Source organism: Canis aureus, chromosome 1 (assembly GCF_053574225.1).
Source record: "Canis aureus isolate CA01 chromosome 1, VMU_Caureus_v.1.0, whole genome shotgun sequence".
In the NCBI taxonomy this organism is placed as follows: domain Eukaryota; kingdom Metazoa; phylum Chordata; class Mammalia; order Carnivora; family Canidae; genus Canis; species Canis aureus.
Window position 1 is genome coordinate 47,132,567 of NC_135611.1, and position 20,534 is coordinate 47,153,100.

At 36.1% G+C, this 20,534-nt stretch overlaps 1 protein-coding gene across 12 annotated transcripts in view; it reads left to right on the plus strand.

Moving 5' to 3' along the window:
* The window catches only part of ARID1B (AT-rich interaction domain 1B), a 436,905-nt gene that overhangs the window by 251,265 nt on the left and 165,106 nt on the right, over window positions 1-20,534 (plus strand). For 8 of the 12 annotated variants that reach the window (XM_077898153.1, XM_077898062.1, XM_077898100.1 and 5 more), the window contains exon 5: window positions 9,635-9,676. The exons of the other annotated variants lie outside the window; for them this stretch is intronic. In XM_077898153.1, coding sequence (XP_077754279.1) covers window positions 9,635-9,676 — 42 coding nt within the window. The remainder of the gene's footprint in view (window positions 1-9,634; window positions 9,677-20,534) is intronic. 12 annotated transcript variants of the gene reach the window in all.

Genomic DNA, 20,534 nt, shown 5'->3' on the forward strand with positions numbered 1-20,534 from the left:
TAAAACAACTTTCAACTTGCTTTTCTGAGCCAGCCTTAATCGTGGGTAGGATTGGAAAGGGGGAGTTAAGTATGGGCAAATAGTAGTTTAGCTAAATTTTCAGTTACCTTAGTAGGTATATTTGGTTATTTTTAACATACAAAATTTTCCTCATTATGAAATATATTTAAAATTAGAGAAAAAAGGTTATATTACTGGCTTTTTTTAGAGCATTTGAATTTATCAAACTATAGTGTAGTGAATTTAATATAGTATATAGAAAATCTGATAATTTTTTGTATCAATTTATATATGAATAAGTTGATACATGGGTAAACAGGGAGGTGTTGCTTAAAATGGCATTGAATTATGACACTTCACAGTGAATATGATATAGTAGGAGATGAAATAATAGAATTATCTCAATTTTTAGGAAGTTTAGATAAACTACCACTTATTGTTTAAAATTTTTTAACATTTGAACTGCCTGGACACTTGTAGCTTTTATATTTTCCTTCATCAAACTTCCTAGAAATTATGATTAAGTATAGAAGATTTCTTTAACTGCAAGTTGGTGAGTGTTGGGGGGTGGGGAGGGGGAGAGAGAGAGAGAATATCTTAAGCAGGCTCCGTGCCCAGTGGAGAGCCCAGTGCAGGGCTCAATGTCATGACCCTGAGATCATAACTTCAGCCAAAATCAGGAGTTGGACACTTAACTGACAAAGTCACTCAGGCATCCCAAAAAGTATAGAAAATCTTAATAAAAATAGATATTAACTTGAAGTATACAGATAAGGCAATCACATAGAAATGATAATGTAATGAATAATTAGTGTTTCATTGTACATGTATTTTCTACTTTAATAAAATATGATTTACAGAAATATCTAAAGATGAATATGAAAGCATTGCTTTTATTGAAAGTATGATCTGTTTTCAAAAGTTTTGTTTAAAAATTTGCATTATTTGTATACTCGTGTTATATTAGGAAAGCTAAATGAAATCATGAATAGGTACATAATCATTGATCTATATTTTTCATGATTCCATAGCCCATATTTTTTGGTATACACTATAAATAAAGAATTGATTAACTTTTATACATATGTTTTTTTAGGTATAGCATTCTGAATGCCCCCAAATCTAACTGACATGATAATCCTTGAGCTCCTGTTGCACTTTGTGTCAAGGAGGGCATCTAGAATTGGTGTGGTGCTATGACCATGAAGCCTGCCAAGTGCCAGTATTTTTCAGTACAATTTATGCCTGTCGATATTTCTCACAGTGCAGACCTGCAGCATGGGCAGGGCATTCTTAACCTAACCTGCTGTGTTGTGGTCAACCATCCTCAATGCAAAACTGAAATTTACTTTTAGAAATTAAATTTGGAAAGATTGTGAGCTGTATGTGGTCTTTGTAAAATATTTACTATGGTCATTTCTTGGTATGGTATACATCTAAAAAAATGATTATGTTTTAATTTAGGAATATGGAGAAAAGAATGTTATGTTTGAGGGACAGCCTTCATTGCCATCAATTTTAAAAATGAATTTTTAAAAGGAATTTAAAATTTACTCTTCACTAGAGAGACAGATGCATCAAATGCATATATGTCATTAAATACAGTCAAACTTTTTAAAAATAACTAGTATATTATGCATACTTGTATATATCATCGGCCAAGTGGTACATACATAAGACTTTAATGTGTGTAGGTATATTAGGTGGAACATGTTTTAAATCTTGTTGTTATGTCTACATGTATGACATAGTGGGCAATATTAAATTTGAGTTCATAAACAGTTTTAAATATATATATATTTTATATATATATAATATATATATATACATATTTTAAAATTTATTTATTCATGAGAGACACAGAGAGAGAGAAAGAGAGAGGCAGGCAGAGGGAGAAGCAGGCTCCATGTAGGGAGCCCAGGGATCCTCACATATTTATATTTTGATGGTATTTTATTTTTTGACCCATTCACACGTGTACATTCATTCTTTCAACAGTTACTGGAGGGATCCCTGGATGGCTCTGGTTTAGCTCCTGCCTTCGGCCCAGGGCGTGATCCTGGAGTCCCGGGATTGAGTCCCGCATCAGGCTCCCTGCATGGAGCCTGCTTCTCCCTCTGCCTGTGTGTCTGCCTCTGTCTCTCTCTGTCTCTCATGAATAGATAAATAAATCTTTAAAAAAAAAAAAAAAACAGTTACTGGAAAAAAAAATACTAATAGGCCCCTGCTTTTATGAAGTTTATGGTTTAGTAAAGGGATGAACAGTCAAATTTCATTCAAGTGGTTATACAGGAGAGGAAGAGGGGCTTTCTGAGGATACCACCTTTAAACGGAGGTGGGAGTGATGTGAAGGGAACCAGAAAGGGAAGATCTGGTACAGAGTATTCCAGGAGGTGGGAGCAGCAAGTACAAAGGCTCAGAGAAAGAGCCATTTTTAGGAATGGAAAGGAAGCTGGTATATCTGAAATGTTGTATGTGGGGGGGCCAAGGTGGAATTGGGGATCAGTGAGGCAAGCAGGAGCCTCATTGTTCAGATGCTTGTGGACCACAGTAAAGAATTCAAACAGAATTTTATGATCTTGGAAAATTCCAAATAGAGAGTGGAGATGGAGAAGGACTTGGCTATGAAGATATGTGAGAGCTTTTAGAATTGCCTTTACCATCATAGTGTTCTTGCCTGAAACTCTGCCAGTAGATGTTTGACACTTAGAGTTCCATGATGTAGAGCCCCTCAGTGTGTTAGTTAGCTTTTGTTGTGCAGCAGACCAACCCATAACTTAATGCTTGGAACAGCCACCACTTATTTAGCTCACTATCCTACAGTTGGACAATTTGGTTTGAGCCTGAGTTCTTCTGGTTTCTGCTGTGCTCAGGGTCTCTCAGGAGCTGATTAGATAAGTGGCTCTGAATGGCTCTTGGCTAGGGTGATGTGGTAACAGAACCATTATGTCTCTTTGCCTCCAATAGACCAGTCTGGGCTTGTTCGCATAGTAGCTGGTTGACTTTCAGGAGAGCTATTAGAAGAAGTATGCATTGCTTTTTGGGTCTTAAGACTTGGAAGTGGTACAATATGAATCTTTTTTTTTTTTAAAGATTGTCTTTATTTATTTATTGGAGACACACAGAGAGAGGCAGAGACATAAGCAGGGGGAGAAGCAGACTCCCTGTAGGGAGCCTGATCCTGTAGGATCACGGCCTGAGCCAAAGGCAGATGCTCAGCTACTGAGCCACCCAGGTGCCCCATGATTCTTCAGCTGCATTCTATTGATCCAAGCAACTCACATGCCTAGTCCAGTTTAAAGTAGAGAAATAGATTCCACCTTTTGGTGGACGGGGCTGTAAACTCACATTGCATAGTGTTGGCTATTTTTACACGCTCTTGTTTCACATTCAAGGTCTTTTTTCTCTGAGCCATTATGAGTTTATGATTGCTCTGTGAACCTCATGTGAAGGTATCCTAACTCAGAGAACCTAATTAGAAAGTGGAGTATGACCATAATGGCGACAACTTTTGTTTTAATGTAATAGCCTAGGATATGAAGACAAGAGAACATCCTAGTATAGAAGATTTTGTGAACAAAAGACTTGTAGTCAAAAGCATAATTATAACATATCCACTATTTGTCTTGAAATCATGTTACACTGTATTTAGTGTAGTAGAAATGCTCTTTGGTTGCATAGATGGAATTTAGCATTGCTATTAATATTTACTGGTCCCCTAACTAGAGGCAGATTTTTAGTTAATTTTAAATACATTCAGAGAATGGTGGTTCTGCTCAGCAACATTTAGCAGTAGAAGGCATCATTGCATGTTCTCTTACCAGCTAAGCAAACACTGAGCAGTTTCAGCAAGCCGTGTCCTTGAGCTGTCTTGTGGCCTGTTCATGCTAATAAGGAGAATGAGGAGAATTAATAAGAGAAGAGTGCTGGCAAGGCTTTGCATGGTTTTTTTAAGTGTTCATTGTTTTCAATGGATTCCAAAACATAAGATAATGAAAATAATAGTAGCAATAGCAAGCAATAGTAATAAAACGACAAAACAACTTCCTTGCTTGAAAAATAAAAACTTTGCAGTCCAGCACTAGCTGCTTATGTGATTGTGAATGTGAGGGAGAGAGAGGGAGGCAAAGGAGCTGCTTGTCCTGCAGTTTAAATTGTCATAAATCTGGGGACATGGTTTTAGAAAGCCATTTATTTATTAGTGTCTGCTTCTCCTTAGTGATACATTGCTTTTTCTGGCCCAACTAAACTAGGCACGGCTATCTTTGTAAGTATGACAGTGTTGTCATTCCTTGAACACCAATCTAGGAAAAAATTATTTTTTTTCAAGAGCATCTGAATTCTTAGTGATATACTCATGGACAGATATTGTGACTGCAAATTCTCTCAGGTTCTTGGTGATAGAATCTACCTGATTTTATTAGGTTCTATCAGGGAGTTGATCAACTCCCATCTTCCTTAGGTTGAATACCTTACAGGTCATTTTGCTTTTCCCATTACTACCTGGAATTGGGAGGCAAAATTTATATCATTTTGATGTTTAATTATGATAAAGATGTGGCATCTCTGATCACTGGAGAAAATAGCGGATCATTCTGCACCATGGTTATTCAAATGGAAAATTAAAACTGAGTCACCTCTTCCCCTTGTTATTTCAAAATAAATTATAGATGGATCAAATATTTAAATGTAAAAAATGAAAGTCAAACATATTAAAAGAAAACATGAATGAATATGTAAAAAATCCTGGAGTGGGGAAGGCATTTTTCCACATGGCACATATTCTAGAAGGCATGAAAGAAGCAAATGGTTAGATGTGAATGTTTGTAATGCCAAATTCCTGTTTTTAATCCTACTTTTAAAATTTAATATGTTTATAAGCATTTTCTCATGTTCGAAAAGATTTCATGAACAGTGAGCTTTTTATGATTATGTAATTGTCTATCATATGAAATACCAAACTTTATTTAACCATCACCTATTTTTGTACATTTTTTCTAATTTGTCATTATCTTTCAAATAATGGCATAGTATACATACTTCATAATTTACAAATAGTTGATAACAAATTAGATCATAAAGATAGATTTCTCTAGCAAATAGGTTATCACATTTGCTTACATTTCTGTGATTATTACTGAACATTATGTTATTGGTTGATTTTGTTAACTACTTTTAATTGAACAAGAAACACATGCACATCATGAAAAATATTCTTAACATTTTAAGACAAAACATAAGAATAATAAGTTCTTTCCCTTGAGGTAATCACTGATGTGTCTCTTGCATATCTTTCCAGAAATGATCCAAGTATATCAAGCACATAACCCACTCCTACTTAAAAAAAAATATTAGCTTACTGTGCACACTCTTCTGATTCTTTTCACTTAATATATCATAGAAATCTTATCTGCACACAGATTTACCTCCTTTTATTTATTTATTTTTTTAATTTTTATTTATTTATGATAGTCACACAGAGAGAGAGAGAGAGAGAGAGGCAGAGACATAGGCAGAGGGAGAAGCAGGTTCCAGGCACCGGGAGCCCAATGTGGGATTCGATCCCGGGTCTCCAGGATGGCGCCCTGGGCCAAAGGCAGGCGCCAAACCGCTGCGCCACCCAGGGATCCCCGATTCACCTCCTTTTAAACAGTAGTATAGTATTCTATTGCTTGGATGTATTATAGTTTATTAAATACTCCTTTGTTGTCAGTCATTTGGTTGGTAGATGTTTTCAGCTTTTTACTGTTATATACAACTTTGGTAAGCACTTGAGTAAATACTTTTACACTTGAATATCAGTAGAATTATTGGCTTAACAATTACGTACCATATACATTTTGATGGATACTGCAAAAATGCACATTATTCCAACATATGTTCTCATAATGAGTGCAAGGCTGTGTGATGTGATTTTCCACACTCTTACCAATATTGTAATTATCAACATTTTTAATCTTGGTAGTCTGTAGTGAGAAAAATAGAATAATGTTAGGAGTTCGGATTTGCATTCCTTTAATTATGAATAAGATTCTTTACGATTATAGGTCATCACTGTCACTTTACTTTTTGTGACAGTGATCTTGACTTTAGAAAGAAATGTTTTTCATTAAGATGGGACATATTTTTGGCATAGTTTTATTTTAATGGAGGTGCTGCTGGATATTAGTATTCTCTGCTTTTCAGGTAAAAGTAGAAAGGACTTCAGAAGTCATTCAAGAAAGAAAGGTCTAACCATTTTCACTTCAAATTCATGAATTCATATTTTTTCAATTTTCTTGATGGAATGATTGGAAATAAATGGTGGGTTTTTTTTTTTTTGTTGTTTTGTTTTGTTTTTCTCTAATTTTGGTGAAGGTAGGCCTTAGTAGGCTACCTGGGAGAGAGAAACCACTGAAAGGTTTTTTGCTGAGCAGAGTGCAAGGACTGTTAAGAGGCCTAGCTGCTGCTGAACTTTCTGAATGATTTGCACAGTTCTCTACAGACGGAATCCTTTTAGGCACTGGTGTTACAGCGTGTTGATTGTGACATCATTTGAAATAACGGGATTTAATGGGAAGGGCCTTGTCTTGGACTTGGGAAGCCTCTGCTTTGCTAGCCTGCTCATATCACTTCACACCTTGCAGCTCGGACGCCCTGACAAGTTCTCTCCCTGGGATGATGCCAGCTGTGCTGCTCATCAGGGTCCTCTGTCTTTGTATTCGTTACAGCCTCTGTGTGGGGAGAACATTGGGTATTGTGCCCTCATTTTACATTGCATAAAACCTGTGACTATTTTTTCTTGGGTATGGGTTTTGTTTTGTTTTGTTTTAAAATCTCCCAAAACTGAAGTTTAAAAAAGAAAAATGGCACCGTGAATAATCTAATCTGGTCATTTCTGAATATGAATTTGTTTGTTAAATGAATGTTTAAGTACATTTCATTCAGGTATAGATACTTGAGTGAAATTCGTCATTTTTCAACTCTTACAGTAGCATTAAGCACAATGCCTTGCATGCAGTAAATATCCAGAAAGTCTTTGTTAATGAGTCAGGTAAATGGAAACCGTCAGCATTCACGCTTCCCAGGACATTATTAAATTCTTCCACTGAGATGTACTAATTTTTTCCAGTTGTACATTCCTGTTTTAACTTCAAATTGTGACTACTTTATAGCCAAATTAAATTTGATGATAATGGTTGATTAGTAACTAAAATCCCATCAGATAAACATAAATCTACTTCTAGCATGTGTGTGTGTGTGTGTGTGTGTGTGAGAGAGAGAGAGAGAGAGAGAGAGAGAGAATTACAGATGTTTTAGGCTTGTGAAATATAAAATACATATTTTATTTTTTAAAATATTTAAATTGATGATGAAAGGAAAAGCTGATCTCTGCTGATTGTTAAGTTTAATGACTGCTACCTGAAAATTTTATGTGAAGGTTGAAATACTCCCTTACTCCCACTAGAGGGGGATTCCTTCCAACTTAGGTAAAAATGCTCTTAGAAAACCTTTGTATGACATTGATCTTTGTTTTTTATTAAATTGAAGTTAGTTTCATATTTTTAAAATCAACTGTTTTTGTGTTGGCATTGAAATATAAAATCAGAAACAGAAAATATAAAGGAAATTATAAAATATAATTCAGTAGAACTCAAGTGCTTATGTATTTAAACCATAATGCTTTTGAATAAAACAAATATACATTTTCAGTTGGTCCAGTTAAATCGGTTATTACTTAGGAATTGCAAACCTCTTCAGCCTTCCTGGAGATAGAATCTGGGATGGAGGATGAGGCTGACCTTTTGAGATCCACCTCCTTCAACCAGTGCCCAAGGTCTGCCTTTGTCTACTGACACAGCCGCACGACAGTTCCTAAATTCCACTTGAAAGCTTTGGTTTTGTTATTATCTCAAGTTGTCAAATAGATCGAAGCCATATCTTGAAATAGATTTCTATTTGCTATTGACTTTTCTCACTTTGACTTTTTATAATATATTAAGCAAACACAGAACTCACTGGGGATGGTTTTTGCAGATTTAAACTTCTAATATATTTTTCAGATAATTGTATGTACATTAAAGTATCACATCAGAAGGGTGAATGTACCTAAAAAATATATGCAGATATGCTCTGTGTCTGTAACATAAGAGTCAATGCTGTATAGTATTTACAATAGTTAAGATGCACTGAATTTGTCGTGTGTCCTTTGCCTTCAACTAAACTCTTCAATGTTGATTAGAGGTTTTAATGTAAAAATATTTGAGGTTAGTAATCTAATACTGTGAAAGACAGGACTTAGGAAATTCAAACATATGTAAATTGCCAATAACTGTTGCTTCCCTCCACCCCCCTTAAACAAAGTCTGTAATAAAATCTTGCTTCTAAATCTAACAATTAGCTTTGGAAATCAAAGTGGAAACAGACATGCTGTCACTGAATCTTATAATGATTTTGTACTATAGTTGATCCAGCATTTCACATTTGTTATCAGCAACATATGGTTTTTGTCAAAATGAGGCTGGTCATCTTCCCAATACCTAATTGTGTGTTTCTCCTGCTTTATGAACCAGTTTCCGCCAAGTCCCAGGTGGTGGATGAGCCTCCTTTGCAGCCAATCAGTTGGAGAATACAATTTCTTTGTTTCTTTTTGACCCCTTTACTTTTGTACTGGATGACAATCTTACTGAAATGGTCTTCCTTTCTGTATTTCCTTCTCTCAAGGGAAGAATCCAATTTTGTTTTATAGCAGGATACATTGGATAGGCTTGTGTGCCTTCTACTTAAACACCGATCACAAAGTCCTAATTCTAAAAGTTGAAAATTCGACGGTGAAGTCAGCTAGTCTGAGATTACTGCTCCACCCCCACTTGTCTTCTTTCAGACACTTAAAAAAATCCATATTCTGTTGCTTTCTTTCTTTGCTCTCTTGTATCATATATTGGTACTTTGTAGTAGTCAAAGTTAAAGCTTTACACACCAGACTGAATAATTATGTTTAAAAAACAGTAATTATCAATACACGTCTTGTTCCATGCAGCTTTTTGAATTCATGTTAATGAGTTCTGTCTTCTCATGCACAAGACTGACAGGCAATTTTGAAGTTTTGCCATCATTTCACAACTTGTTGCTTAGGCTCTGCCTGCCTTTTCCTGAGTATTGCTTTCAGTCACTCTTGCTCTGCAACATTCCAGATTCTCAGGACTACCCACTCTGATGGGAGCAGGACAAGAAATTACTAGCAGCATCATAAGCATGATGAAATTGCTTTACGAAGCATAACTTTCCCCTCACTGTCCGTAAAAGATCAAAAAGCATATGCAACATCTTGTGATTTTAACTGAGAAAGATGATTCTTCTGACTTCTAGATCATTTTGAGGAACTTATACCACCACTTCAACATGATGACAAATACATAAATTTGATAGGCACTTGCCCTATTTTAGAACTGGAGCCTGGGGCAATGACCTATGTTTATACCCAGCCAACTCTTGAAGAGAATCCCAGATCTCTCTTTCTTGATGCCTTACATAAATTGAATACCAGTTTTCTCCAAACTCTTAGTTCCAGGCCATGCCTGTGCTCTGGTGTCTGTGGCTAGACTCAAAGAACATTTTTGAGAGTGCCTAAATTATTTTTTCCTTATGATTTCAGGTTGAAGTCTTGACCTCGGAGGATACCGCCTTTGGACTCAAGGTGTGTAGTCTGATGTAGCTTATTGGGTAGCTCCCCTAGGTGGATCAGAAGCCTCACACAGCTAGGACTTGTTTTTATTATCAAATGCAAAGGTTCTAGAAATCTTCCAGAGTTTAAGATTTCCCCCCTTCTTTTGTAAGATTAGACTATCGTAGTATTTTCTTTACCTTCATTCTTTGTTGTCGGAAATATAAGAAATAGTACAGGAAACGAAGAGTTTCATTTAGTAGTAATTGATGTTTAAGTTTGAATTAGCCATGGAACAGGATTTACTCAGTGGCTCCAAGTGTGGAGGGGACTGCAGTACCACTGCTGAATGTTGTTGGAGTGCTGTTTGGGTTTACTACTCTACTTTCATTAGTCCATTTATTCATTATCCCTGCTTCAAATATTTGTTGAACCCCTATGTTCCAGTCGCAACGAAATTCAATCCCAGTCCCTGCCCTTAAGTTGCTCACAGTGATTTGGTAGGCATAGGTTGTCCTGCCATGTGGTTGTCTGCTAGACATACGCGGAGGATTGCGAGAATGGGTAGGGCAGAGTGGGAAAGCATTCTAGGAGCTTGAGAGAGTGTATTCCATGAGGCAGGAGAGGAGGACAAGAGAAATGAGAACTGTTTTCAGGTCAGAGGACAACCATGAAAAAAATCAGAGGGAACTAAAAGTTAAATTCTGCCTGTGTGGCAAGATCAGAGGTTGAAGAGATTAAAGACTTGAATTTTATCCTATAGAAAATACAAAGCTGTTCTTAGATTTTGGCCACCTTGTTGAGGATGGATTTGCCAGAGACCAGTGAAGGGCGGTTGAATGGATCAGGTAAAAAACAATGTGGACCTGAGCTAGCAAAGTGGAAGAGGAAAGGAATTCTTAGGAAGTGAGTCTTGGGGACCCGGTAATCACTGGGATATGTGCAATGAGGAAGGTGGAGGAGCTGAGAATGAGCCAGAGGAAGAGATGGTGTGTCACAAAGAGAGGGAGCACACAGTGGGAGCAGTCACAGATATCTTAGATTACAGTCTTTTGGACTTGTGTGTTAGCAGATTGACTTGCCTTTTGGACATATTTGCTCATAATTCTTAAACCATGTAAGTAAATTGGTAGAAGGCACTTATTAGGAGAGGCACTTACATGACTTCATTTTCATCTAGAAGTGCAGAAGTAATGTAGGTGCCATCAGTTACTTTGGAAGTCAGAAGTTTAGAAGAATAATTGGTGGAGACTTTAGAGTACAAGGTATGGGTGATTGATTACTCTTAGCTGACTCCTGTATGTGCAACATCTTTAGCTTAAAAATAAAAATTAGTTTATATTTTTCATATTTTTTCTATTTCCATTTTATGTGCTTGGCATTTTACTAGTACAGTTTAATGGTTGTGCTGCAATTATAGGTGGATGACATTGTAATACTAGCAAAATCAAAGCTGTTCTGAGGTTATAAGCTTAGCAAGGTTTATGTCACAAATGAATATAACTTAAAAGTAAAAATATAAGTTAAGACTTTATAAATATTCAGCTATTTGGTGAACGAACTCAAGTTTACCCTTAACCTGTTTCTTCTATTTCTGTAAGTGTCAAAAATTACTAAAGAAAATTTCAATTCTAAATAGAGCTAATTCAGTATTTGCAGTATTTAACATATCGTCATCGTTTTAATTTTTCATTTTTTTATTTAATGCCCAGCATGGCATGCAGAATATTCACTGCATATTTAATAAACCTGTAGGGTCAGTTCTTGTGAACTCATCTCCATAATCCTTCATACTTACCGAGTAGGCAACAGTATTATGAAGATTACTGTACAGGCAGCTCTCGTGGTCTGCCCCACTGTGTAAAAGGCTTTTATTTGTTTTATGGCTAAACTAGCAGATTGCTTTTGTAGTCTTCAATTCAATTTGTAGAGACAGTAGTTTGAAATATTTTCCCAATAATTCAGTGATTTTTCAAAGAATTAAAGAGTTTTTCCACATTTATAGATCTATATCAGATTGTACATATAACTAAAAATGAGAAATTTGAAATTTTATTTTTTGCTTCATTCATTATCCACAAGTCAGCAAGTACATCTTGTTTCTTGAAAAGTCTGGATATTTGGTATTGGTCACATTTCTGAACATTTATTCACAACTGCCTCCTTTGTCCTATTTTTATGCCCTGGGAAAAAGAACTCAGATACTTCCTCACTGGGAATACAGTAATGGCATCACTTTGGCAAATGAGTAGAATGCTGAAGTGTGCATCTGCACCATGTATGTCTCTGATCCTGTTAGTACTGATATTTAATATGCCTCTCCTCTTTTTTTTACTTTTTCCCCCCACTATCGACTTATTCACCCCTTGGATGCTTCTCCTTCTCTTAAGTCTGCAGGCTTTATATTTACTTAAGATTGAAGCATGAATTCTTCAGTCTTGTTGGAAAATAACTTAAACGTGTTGGGACGCAGAGATACAAACAGCCTGTTATTGTGTGTGAGTGTGCTGAAACTGCGACCTTAGGAACAATTTTGCAGTCATTCCAAACTCTCATGACTGTTCGTGCTGGCTTGAGATTAATTTTTTTCAAGCTAATCTAATGAGAGATAGCTATGCTTTCATACGTTTCAAATCTTAATTTCTCAAATCCCAATTCGTCATTAGGCTTTTCTCAGTCAAAAGTAGCTTAGAATTTGAAATGCTAATAGCTTTACCACAGTAGATACTCCAGGTGTTTCCAATGGTTCTCATTTTTCCCTCTGAATTACAGCAACTTTGATTTTCTGGAATTTGTTTCTATACAGGTTTGGAAAGATGCTTAATTTAAAATCATGTACTTTCCAAAAATAAGAATTGTAGTGAATAGAAGAGGTGCTTCAAAATAAATGAGCAAATATATTAGGAAAGGAAAGTTCTGCAAACTGTAGGACACTGATCTTGACTTTGGTTCTCATCAAAACTTAAACATATTAAGAAGTTTATAATTCTATAGAATAATACATTAGGAGTCACAGGGACAGGCAAAATGGGTCAGTTCTTTTAACAAGATAAGATGCCTCTGTATCATTAATGCACTAAATAAGGCTGCTAGCAATAGATAATGAGATGATAAATCAGCTAAGGAAATATATATACAGTTATGCTATTAAAAATAGAAAAGGCTAAAAGTTTGCTGCTTATGAGTTCTACAAAGAAATTTATAGTAGAGAAGTGAAAAAGAGGAGTGAGTAAAATATTTCTGGGTCATTAAAAAGAGAAACTAGATAATTGTAACTTTTCCATGAATTTTTTGAGAGATCTTATCAAAATCTAAATACTTTAAAATTTCATGATCATGAATATCTTTTGTTTCTTGTTTGTTGTAGGTAGCTAAGTCAAGAATCATAAAGAAGCAAGTTTTTTATTTAATCCATTCTCCCAATGAGTTAGGGACTGTGTTATTCTCAGTTTTGGGGAAGGAAATAGAAATTGACACAGCTAATGAATAACAGAAGTGGGATGGGAACCCAAGCCTGTTCTCTTTCTTGAATGTCCTAAGAACCAGTGAGGTCTGCACTGCTACCTGCCTCCTCACTTCCCATGTCATCTCATCTGCCCATAACTCTGTCCCCACTCCACCCCTCTTGCTAAGGTCCCGCTCATTCCTTTCCTTTCACTTGCCTCTTCATAGCCACCTGTCTCAGTTGGACCCTTCTTCCTTCCTTGGCCCTCTTCCCTTGGTTTCTCCAACAGTGCTCTGCTGATCTTCCTCCTGTGAGTGTGGCCATGGTTTCTCAGACTTCTCTTCCTTCTCCACAGCCATGCCATAAAGCACTCCACCAGGGCTCTGTCGTGGATTCTCCTTATGAATGTGGCACCTCTCCCTCCTGCTCCAGGGCTGCTTCTTGAATATCGTGCTGAGTTAATGAATATGCATAAAGCCAAGACAAAGATTTAAAAATATACCTGTGGTTCAGTACAACATTTTTTCTAGGGTAAATTCTTAGTGCTTGTTTTGGCTGTAATATAATTTGGTTACCAAAATCATTTTTTAAAGACTTTTACTTTGGGGGTGCCTGGATGGCTCAGTCCATTAAGCGACTGACTTTGGCTCGCGTCATGATCTCAGGGTCCTGGGAAGTCTGGGCTCTCTACGCGGGGCTTCTTGCTCGGTGGGGAGTCTGCTTCACCCTCTGCTCTGCACCACTGCCCTGCTTGTTCTCTCTTTCATGTCTCTCTCTTAGATAAATAAAATCTTGAAAAAATAAATAAAAACTTTTACTTTTGAAAGATGGGTGAACATAAATATATATTATCAGTTCATTTGTTTTCCACTTCTAAATTGGCATTAGAATTCCACAAATTCAAAAAATACTTCAATACGTTATTTTGGCTGGCATGTTCTTTGGAAAAACGAAATCCTGTATTCTATGCCCATTTTCATGATTTTATTATAAAAATGTATGTGGGTAGATAATTTTAAGCCGAATGTTAAGAAAAATCAAGGGTAAGCATATATGTTCTAGAAAAGAATGAGAGAAAAAAAAAGATGTAAACTGTAGGTCATCACAGGAACCCACAAGTGCCAGAGCCCTTCACTCCTGGACTCCCTTCAAGCTGTTACTGCTCCTACTGGTTACCATCCCCTGCTGGGGAGGAGAATGCCAGCCTGTCACCTCCACCCCCACCTTTTAGACCAAACCCTAAGGGAGGTGTATAAAACTCAATAAGGCCTTTTCTCGAAAACATTGTTTCAGGACCTACACCTCATTTTGTCTCTTCCTTCCTGTATTTTCTTTTTGTCTTTTCTTGGAACTAGACTGTCCTAGAGTCCTAAAATTTTACCCCTCCTGGATATCTTCAAGGTCCTCTGATCTAGGTTTCCTCCATGTTAGAGATGAGGGAACTGAAGGCCAAAGGATTCTTTGTTCCCACAGATAGCTCATTACTGGCAAAGGTGGGAGTGAATTAAGGATTAGTAATCTCCTAATTTTTCCTAATATTAAATAAAAATATTTAATATTTCCTCTTAATATTACCTTTTTATCCTATTTTGGCAAAAATTTTTAGTATTTAAGCACCTAAAATTTATTGTTATTTTAGTGAAAAGCCTAAACTTAAAAATACTTAAAAATCAGATTTAATTTAAGTTTTTTAAATTTAATTTAATTTTTTTTTTTTTTTAAGAGAGAGAAAGAGCATACATGTGGGCACAAAAAAGCTAGGGGTCACGGGTGGTGAGGTGTATAGACAGAAAATCTCAAGCAGACCCCACACTCAGCAAGGAGCCTGGTGGGGGGCGGGACGGGGGGGGGGGGGGGGGGGGCTTGATCTCGTGATCCTGAGATCATGACCTGAGTCGAAATCAAGAGTCCAATGCTTAACCAACTGAGCCACCCAGGTGCCCCTAAGAATCAGATTTTAAAATAAGTACTAAATTTGTTTACTCTGATGTATTACTTTTTATCCATATGTTGACTGATTAAATACCTAAGAGAAATATAACATCAGAGTTCAAACTGGTGTACTAACCCCCCGGGGTAGCCTCATAACTGTATTGAGCTCTTAACTTCCTTCCTTCCGAGCCTAACCTTATACCTTGCCTTCCCTTCAAATGCTTTCCCGTCCTCTTGTTGCATTTCATGTTCATCCTCCCCTCCAGTCTCAGTTCATACTGTTCCTTTTCTGTGACACCTTCCCTCAGCATTGCAGACTTCTGAGCTTTCAAGCTCTGAGCTTCTACAGCACTCACTGCCTTTGCAGTTTGCAGCTGACCCTTGAACAACACAGGTTTGAACTGTGCAGGTCCACTAAGTACTTGATCGTTTTCCATAAACACAGTGCGGTACTGTAAATGTATTTCTCTTCTTTAAGATTTTCTTAATAGCATTTTCTTTTCTGTAGCCTATGTTATTATAAGAATACAACATGTAATACACATCACATACAAAATAACATGCTCATCAGTAGTGTATTATTGGTAAGGCTTCCAGTCAACAGTAGGTTATTTAGTAGTTAAGTTTTTGGGGAGTCTGATGTTATACACAGATTTTCGAATAGGCAGCTCTAACCCCCATGTTACTCAGTGGTCAGCTGTGTTTGAAATTTCTTTGGCCAACTTGTTTTTGTTTTTGTTTGTTTTTTTTTTTCCAACTTGTTTTTGATCTGTATATGAGAAACAGCATGGTATGGCCTGGCCCAGCTCCATCATATGGCATTTTTTTCCAGAAAGATTATAAGCTTAGAGACTTCATTTTGCTCATCTTTTTATATCCAATATTGACTTGCACTTGGCTCCTACTAAGTAGGTGTTGCTGGTTATTTAGAGCTCTGTTGATGATTTAACAGTTCTGATTATTAAGAGCAAAAAACCTGTGATGTTACATATTACTACTGCCATTTTTTCTATTCTGGGGTTTTCTCACCGATTTTTCTATTATCTGAGTTAATGTATTAGCTTGGCATTTTATAAGGTGGAGCCCAGCTGAAAGAAGATGTATTCATTATTAATGCTTGTTGAAGCTGTTGAGTGGCTCTGGTTGACACTGAAGACCGACCAGCTGGTTCCAGTTTATCTCACTACTAATTTAAATTTATCTTTGTTAATCCACAATCTGCAGTTAGATTCATTGGTTTCATTCTTCCACTGCATTTCGTTCAAACATCTGTGGATTATACACGTTATGTGCTGGGAGTGCCTAAGAGTAATAAACCCTTGCTTCCATTGGCCCTACATTCTTGACACAGCTTTTGGGATAAATCTTATGCCAGAAAGAAATTCTAGGAGATACAAGTTTATATTCTCTTTTTGGATATAATTGTATGCTACTCTGTGATAATATTGCTTTGATTGAATATATTTGTTGTATTCTACGAAATGGAATAGGATTCCAGTGTGACTTATAAAACTTATAAATAACAAATGGATTAGTCATTTCCAAAAACAATTTCCAATAAAATAAAAGTAAAACTTATTTGTCCTTTTAAAAATAAGGTACTTTTACTTGTGGAAAATTGTATAGCTGGGGGAATCATATTGGGCAGTGATATAAGTCATCTTTGGATTTATTCCTGGATTTTGACATCTCACCATTATGAAAATCATCTATATTTCTCTCATATAAAAGTAAAATGTTGTTATGCAATTTGTAACTCTTTGTCATAACTATTTATAATAACTAAGGAGGAATTAGAACAGAACACTGGTAGGCTATCTCTGAAATGTGTTCCGTTGGGTAAATAACCAAAAATGTGACCTTGAAGAAAAGTAGGAGGAGATTCACTTACATTTTTCTTTTTCTTTTTTTTTTTTTCTGGCCAGTTCACATCACAGGTCTCCAGCTTGATTATTTCTCATTGTTTATTTTGGTCATCCAGAACTATGCTGTCCAGTTTGGTATTTACTAGCCATGTGTAGCTACTTTAAATAAATTAAAATTAAATTAAAAATAATCTTCAGTTGTACTAGTCACATTTCCATAGCCACTTGTTGCTAGTGGCTACCATATTGGCACTGTGCCTTTGTAGAATATTTCCATCTTTGAAGAAAGTTCTGTTGGCCAGAGCTGGTCTAGAAAAGAAAACTTCCCAGTATTCATATGAATAAGACATAATCCATTTTGTAATCAGAATAGCCATTATTTAATTGATAAACCCCCAAGCATTAGAGCAGATAAGTAGAAAACAGAAGAAATTTGCTATCATAGTAAAGTAACATAAAGCAGAGGGAATGTTCTATTCAGTTCAAATATTAATAATAATAATAATAATAATAGCAACAACAACCATGCCAGCTCATCCCATTGGATTTTTCAAGTGGGAAGCTTTTAAACAGGATTATGAAATAAGGCATTCTTTTGGTGACTCTTGTAATAGGCCATTCATTCACTGATATGCTTGGGGTTATATTGGGGGGCTCTGAATACAGTATTCTAGATTAAGAATGTTTAGCTCCACATAATAAGAGATTATAATTGTTAAAATGTCCTTCCTTTTATGAATGTCACCACCTGAAAGCATACATTAATCTTCCCTCTAAAAACACCTCTTTTCCTTATAAAGCTGCAGTAACTCAGGTTCTTCTCAGCTGTTTGCATTTTCTCACCAGGGTGTGTTTTCTATTGAATTTATACTTGGCTAACTTGCTAAGCGGGTGTGAATGTAACTTTGGTGAAAACATATTTAAGGCAACAGTGTCATTGAAATGAAACTAGCAAAGATTTTCTTTTTAAAGTTTATCATCTTACTCATGTTACTCATCTTTTCAAAATTTAAAGGATTTATTTTTGTATTTTCAATTTTGTATTTATTGAAAATCTAATAGAAATGTTTAGAGAAGTAGAAAACCAAGTTTATTCTTTACTGCTTCAGTCATTGAATCTAAATGAAAATTATAGAATCTATATTGGTGAAGCAGGAGAATTTTCTGTATCTCCGTGAAAGAAAGACTGGAGAAGGAAAAAAATCTATAGCAGTTCTCAAGTCGTGATTTGGGAATCCATGTTGAGTTGCTCCCTTCTTTTGTTAGAGAATTTCCCAGCCTCTCCTTCTGCCATCTGCTGGTGGTTTGTACACTTACATGTTTGATTTTAAAACAAATCTGCTTTATTCTTATTTAGGAAAGATTTGGGGGAAAATGTTCCATTTATATTCACCTCTACTATTTTGGTACAGTTTTGCGTGTCATGTTTAATTATCTTTTTAAGGGCTGTTTTAGTTTCTTTTTCAACTCTGCCTTTAGAGGAATACATGAATAGAAAATTTAGAAAAGACGAAAAAAACTATGAAGGCCAAAGTATGTGCCCTTAAGAGACAGAGAGGCATAGACTTACTGGTTAATGGTCTTGAGTGCCATAAGGGGTTGCTTGAGAGTTGTTGGGGTCTTCCCTCATTTCTGAGTTTGGATTAAATACACAGTAGTATTTCTGTCCTGCTTTTTTCGTTTTTGTTTTGTTTTTTTTTTCTGTCCTGCTTTTTGTAATTAAGACTCCTTAACTAGAAGTGAGCCCATCTTTGTTTTATGTGGAATCCCGTTAACAGGTTGGAAAATTGGTGACTTGATAAGGTTCTTTTCAACCCCGAAGCACTACAGTTCTCCTTGTATTCATTAAGTCAAACCTTCAACTCTGTCCTTATTTTGTTACTCTTTTGAGTCTCCCCTCTACTATTTACAGCCTAAGCCATCCTTATCATCTGGGGAAAAGCATAAGTATCTTTTGTCTACAAACATCCTTCTATGAAATAAAGCTAGGCAAAAATTTTTAAAAGGAAAACAGAGTATAGGAATTTTATTTCCTGCCACCTTTAATCCCCTTTGCTAATCTTTAGAGCTGCCCTGACTAATTCTAGAACCTTAAACTCATGAGTCAGTTACTTGTTCATCATTTTCTCAAAGAGGAGAAGTAGCCCAGAATACTAATCTCATTTTTTTCCCATAATGAATAAGGTTGAGGGAGGGAAAGTGACATATTTTAGGCCCTGTTTAGTGGCAAGGTAGAACAAAAATCCAAGTTTCTGCCTCCCAGGCCAGTTCCCCCTTTTTTTTTTTTTTTTTTTTTTGCCAGTGCCCTTTATGCAGAATTACAGCAGTATTTGGAATTAGTCCTCCAGTCTGGGAACTGTATCTGAAATCGAATGTTACAGGATCATCATTTTACAGCTCAGAAAGAGTCTAATGGTAGCAATTTCATATGGTTCAATTCAATGTATTAGGGCTCTCATATCATTTTAGATCTATATTCAACAGTGAAAACACTTTTTCTTTAAAAGCTGTTTATCCCAATTGGAATGTGTATGTGCACACTGTTTGAAGTATTAGGTGATCACAAGATATTTGTAGAGTTTAATCGGCATCAAAGTACCCACTAAGCCACATAACTCGATATGGAATGTGTGAGGTTTCCATAATATGCTTTGACATTATATAAAAAATAAAATATTTTATTGTAACCAAGTGTGTTCTGAGTGTGGTAGGAGCTCCATTTCTCCTAGACCAGATGCTCTGTCAGGTGATGGTAGAGGGCAGACTGTTTAGGTGGATTTCCTGACTGCATGGCATGGGTCGCTAGATATAGTAAGTACATTTGTGCAGACATGTTTGACTGATGGTGAATGTAGGAAAGTGAGTGAAGGGGAGCTTAATGCAAAACAATTTATGCCTGCTTTTGTCAGACTTACATTGTATTTGTTTTGTTTTGTTAAAGGATGTTAGAAATTAAACATGGCCCCAGGTACTGTGGATTTCAGCAGTGACCTGTTTAAGGCAGGGAGGAGTTACCCTTGAAGAAAAGCTTACTACTTACTTGTATATTCTGGAATTTGATTGACTCCATTTTTCTCCAGGGACATTATTTTTGGCACTATTTTTTGAGAACTTAATTCTCCAGTAATAATAAAAATGCATATATCCTCCTTATCCCCACCCTCAAACACCTGTTCATTTGGGATATGCACAAAGAATTAGAGGCATATTTCTGGGCTTGACTATAAAATTCCTTAGCATAGAGTTACTGTGACGATATTAATAATCTTCAAGCTGCTTAAGATTTTGTTGGGAAGAAGCAAAGAAATTATTCTAGGGGAGATGAGGGAAGATTTTGATTGTGTGTGTTTTAGGTTCTCTCTGATGCCAAATTTTAAAGCCGGTTTTGTTTCTTCAGATGGTGAAAACCCTCCTCCTCCCTTCTTCCTGCCTTAAATCTGGCTTTTACCCAAGCCATGTCAATTTTTGCAAGTCAGTTGAGAATGTCAAAGTGACTGGTGTTGAAAGAGCCAATATGTTGGAAGATGCTTAAAGCCAAGTAGAACATTTACGTGAATTAAAGAATATATTAGAAGATGATTTTCAGAAATCAGATTTGGAAAAAAAAACCTGTTGAATTAATACTTGCATACCAGATGTACCACTGATA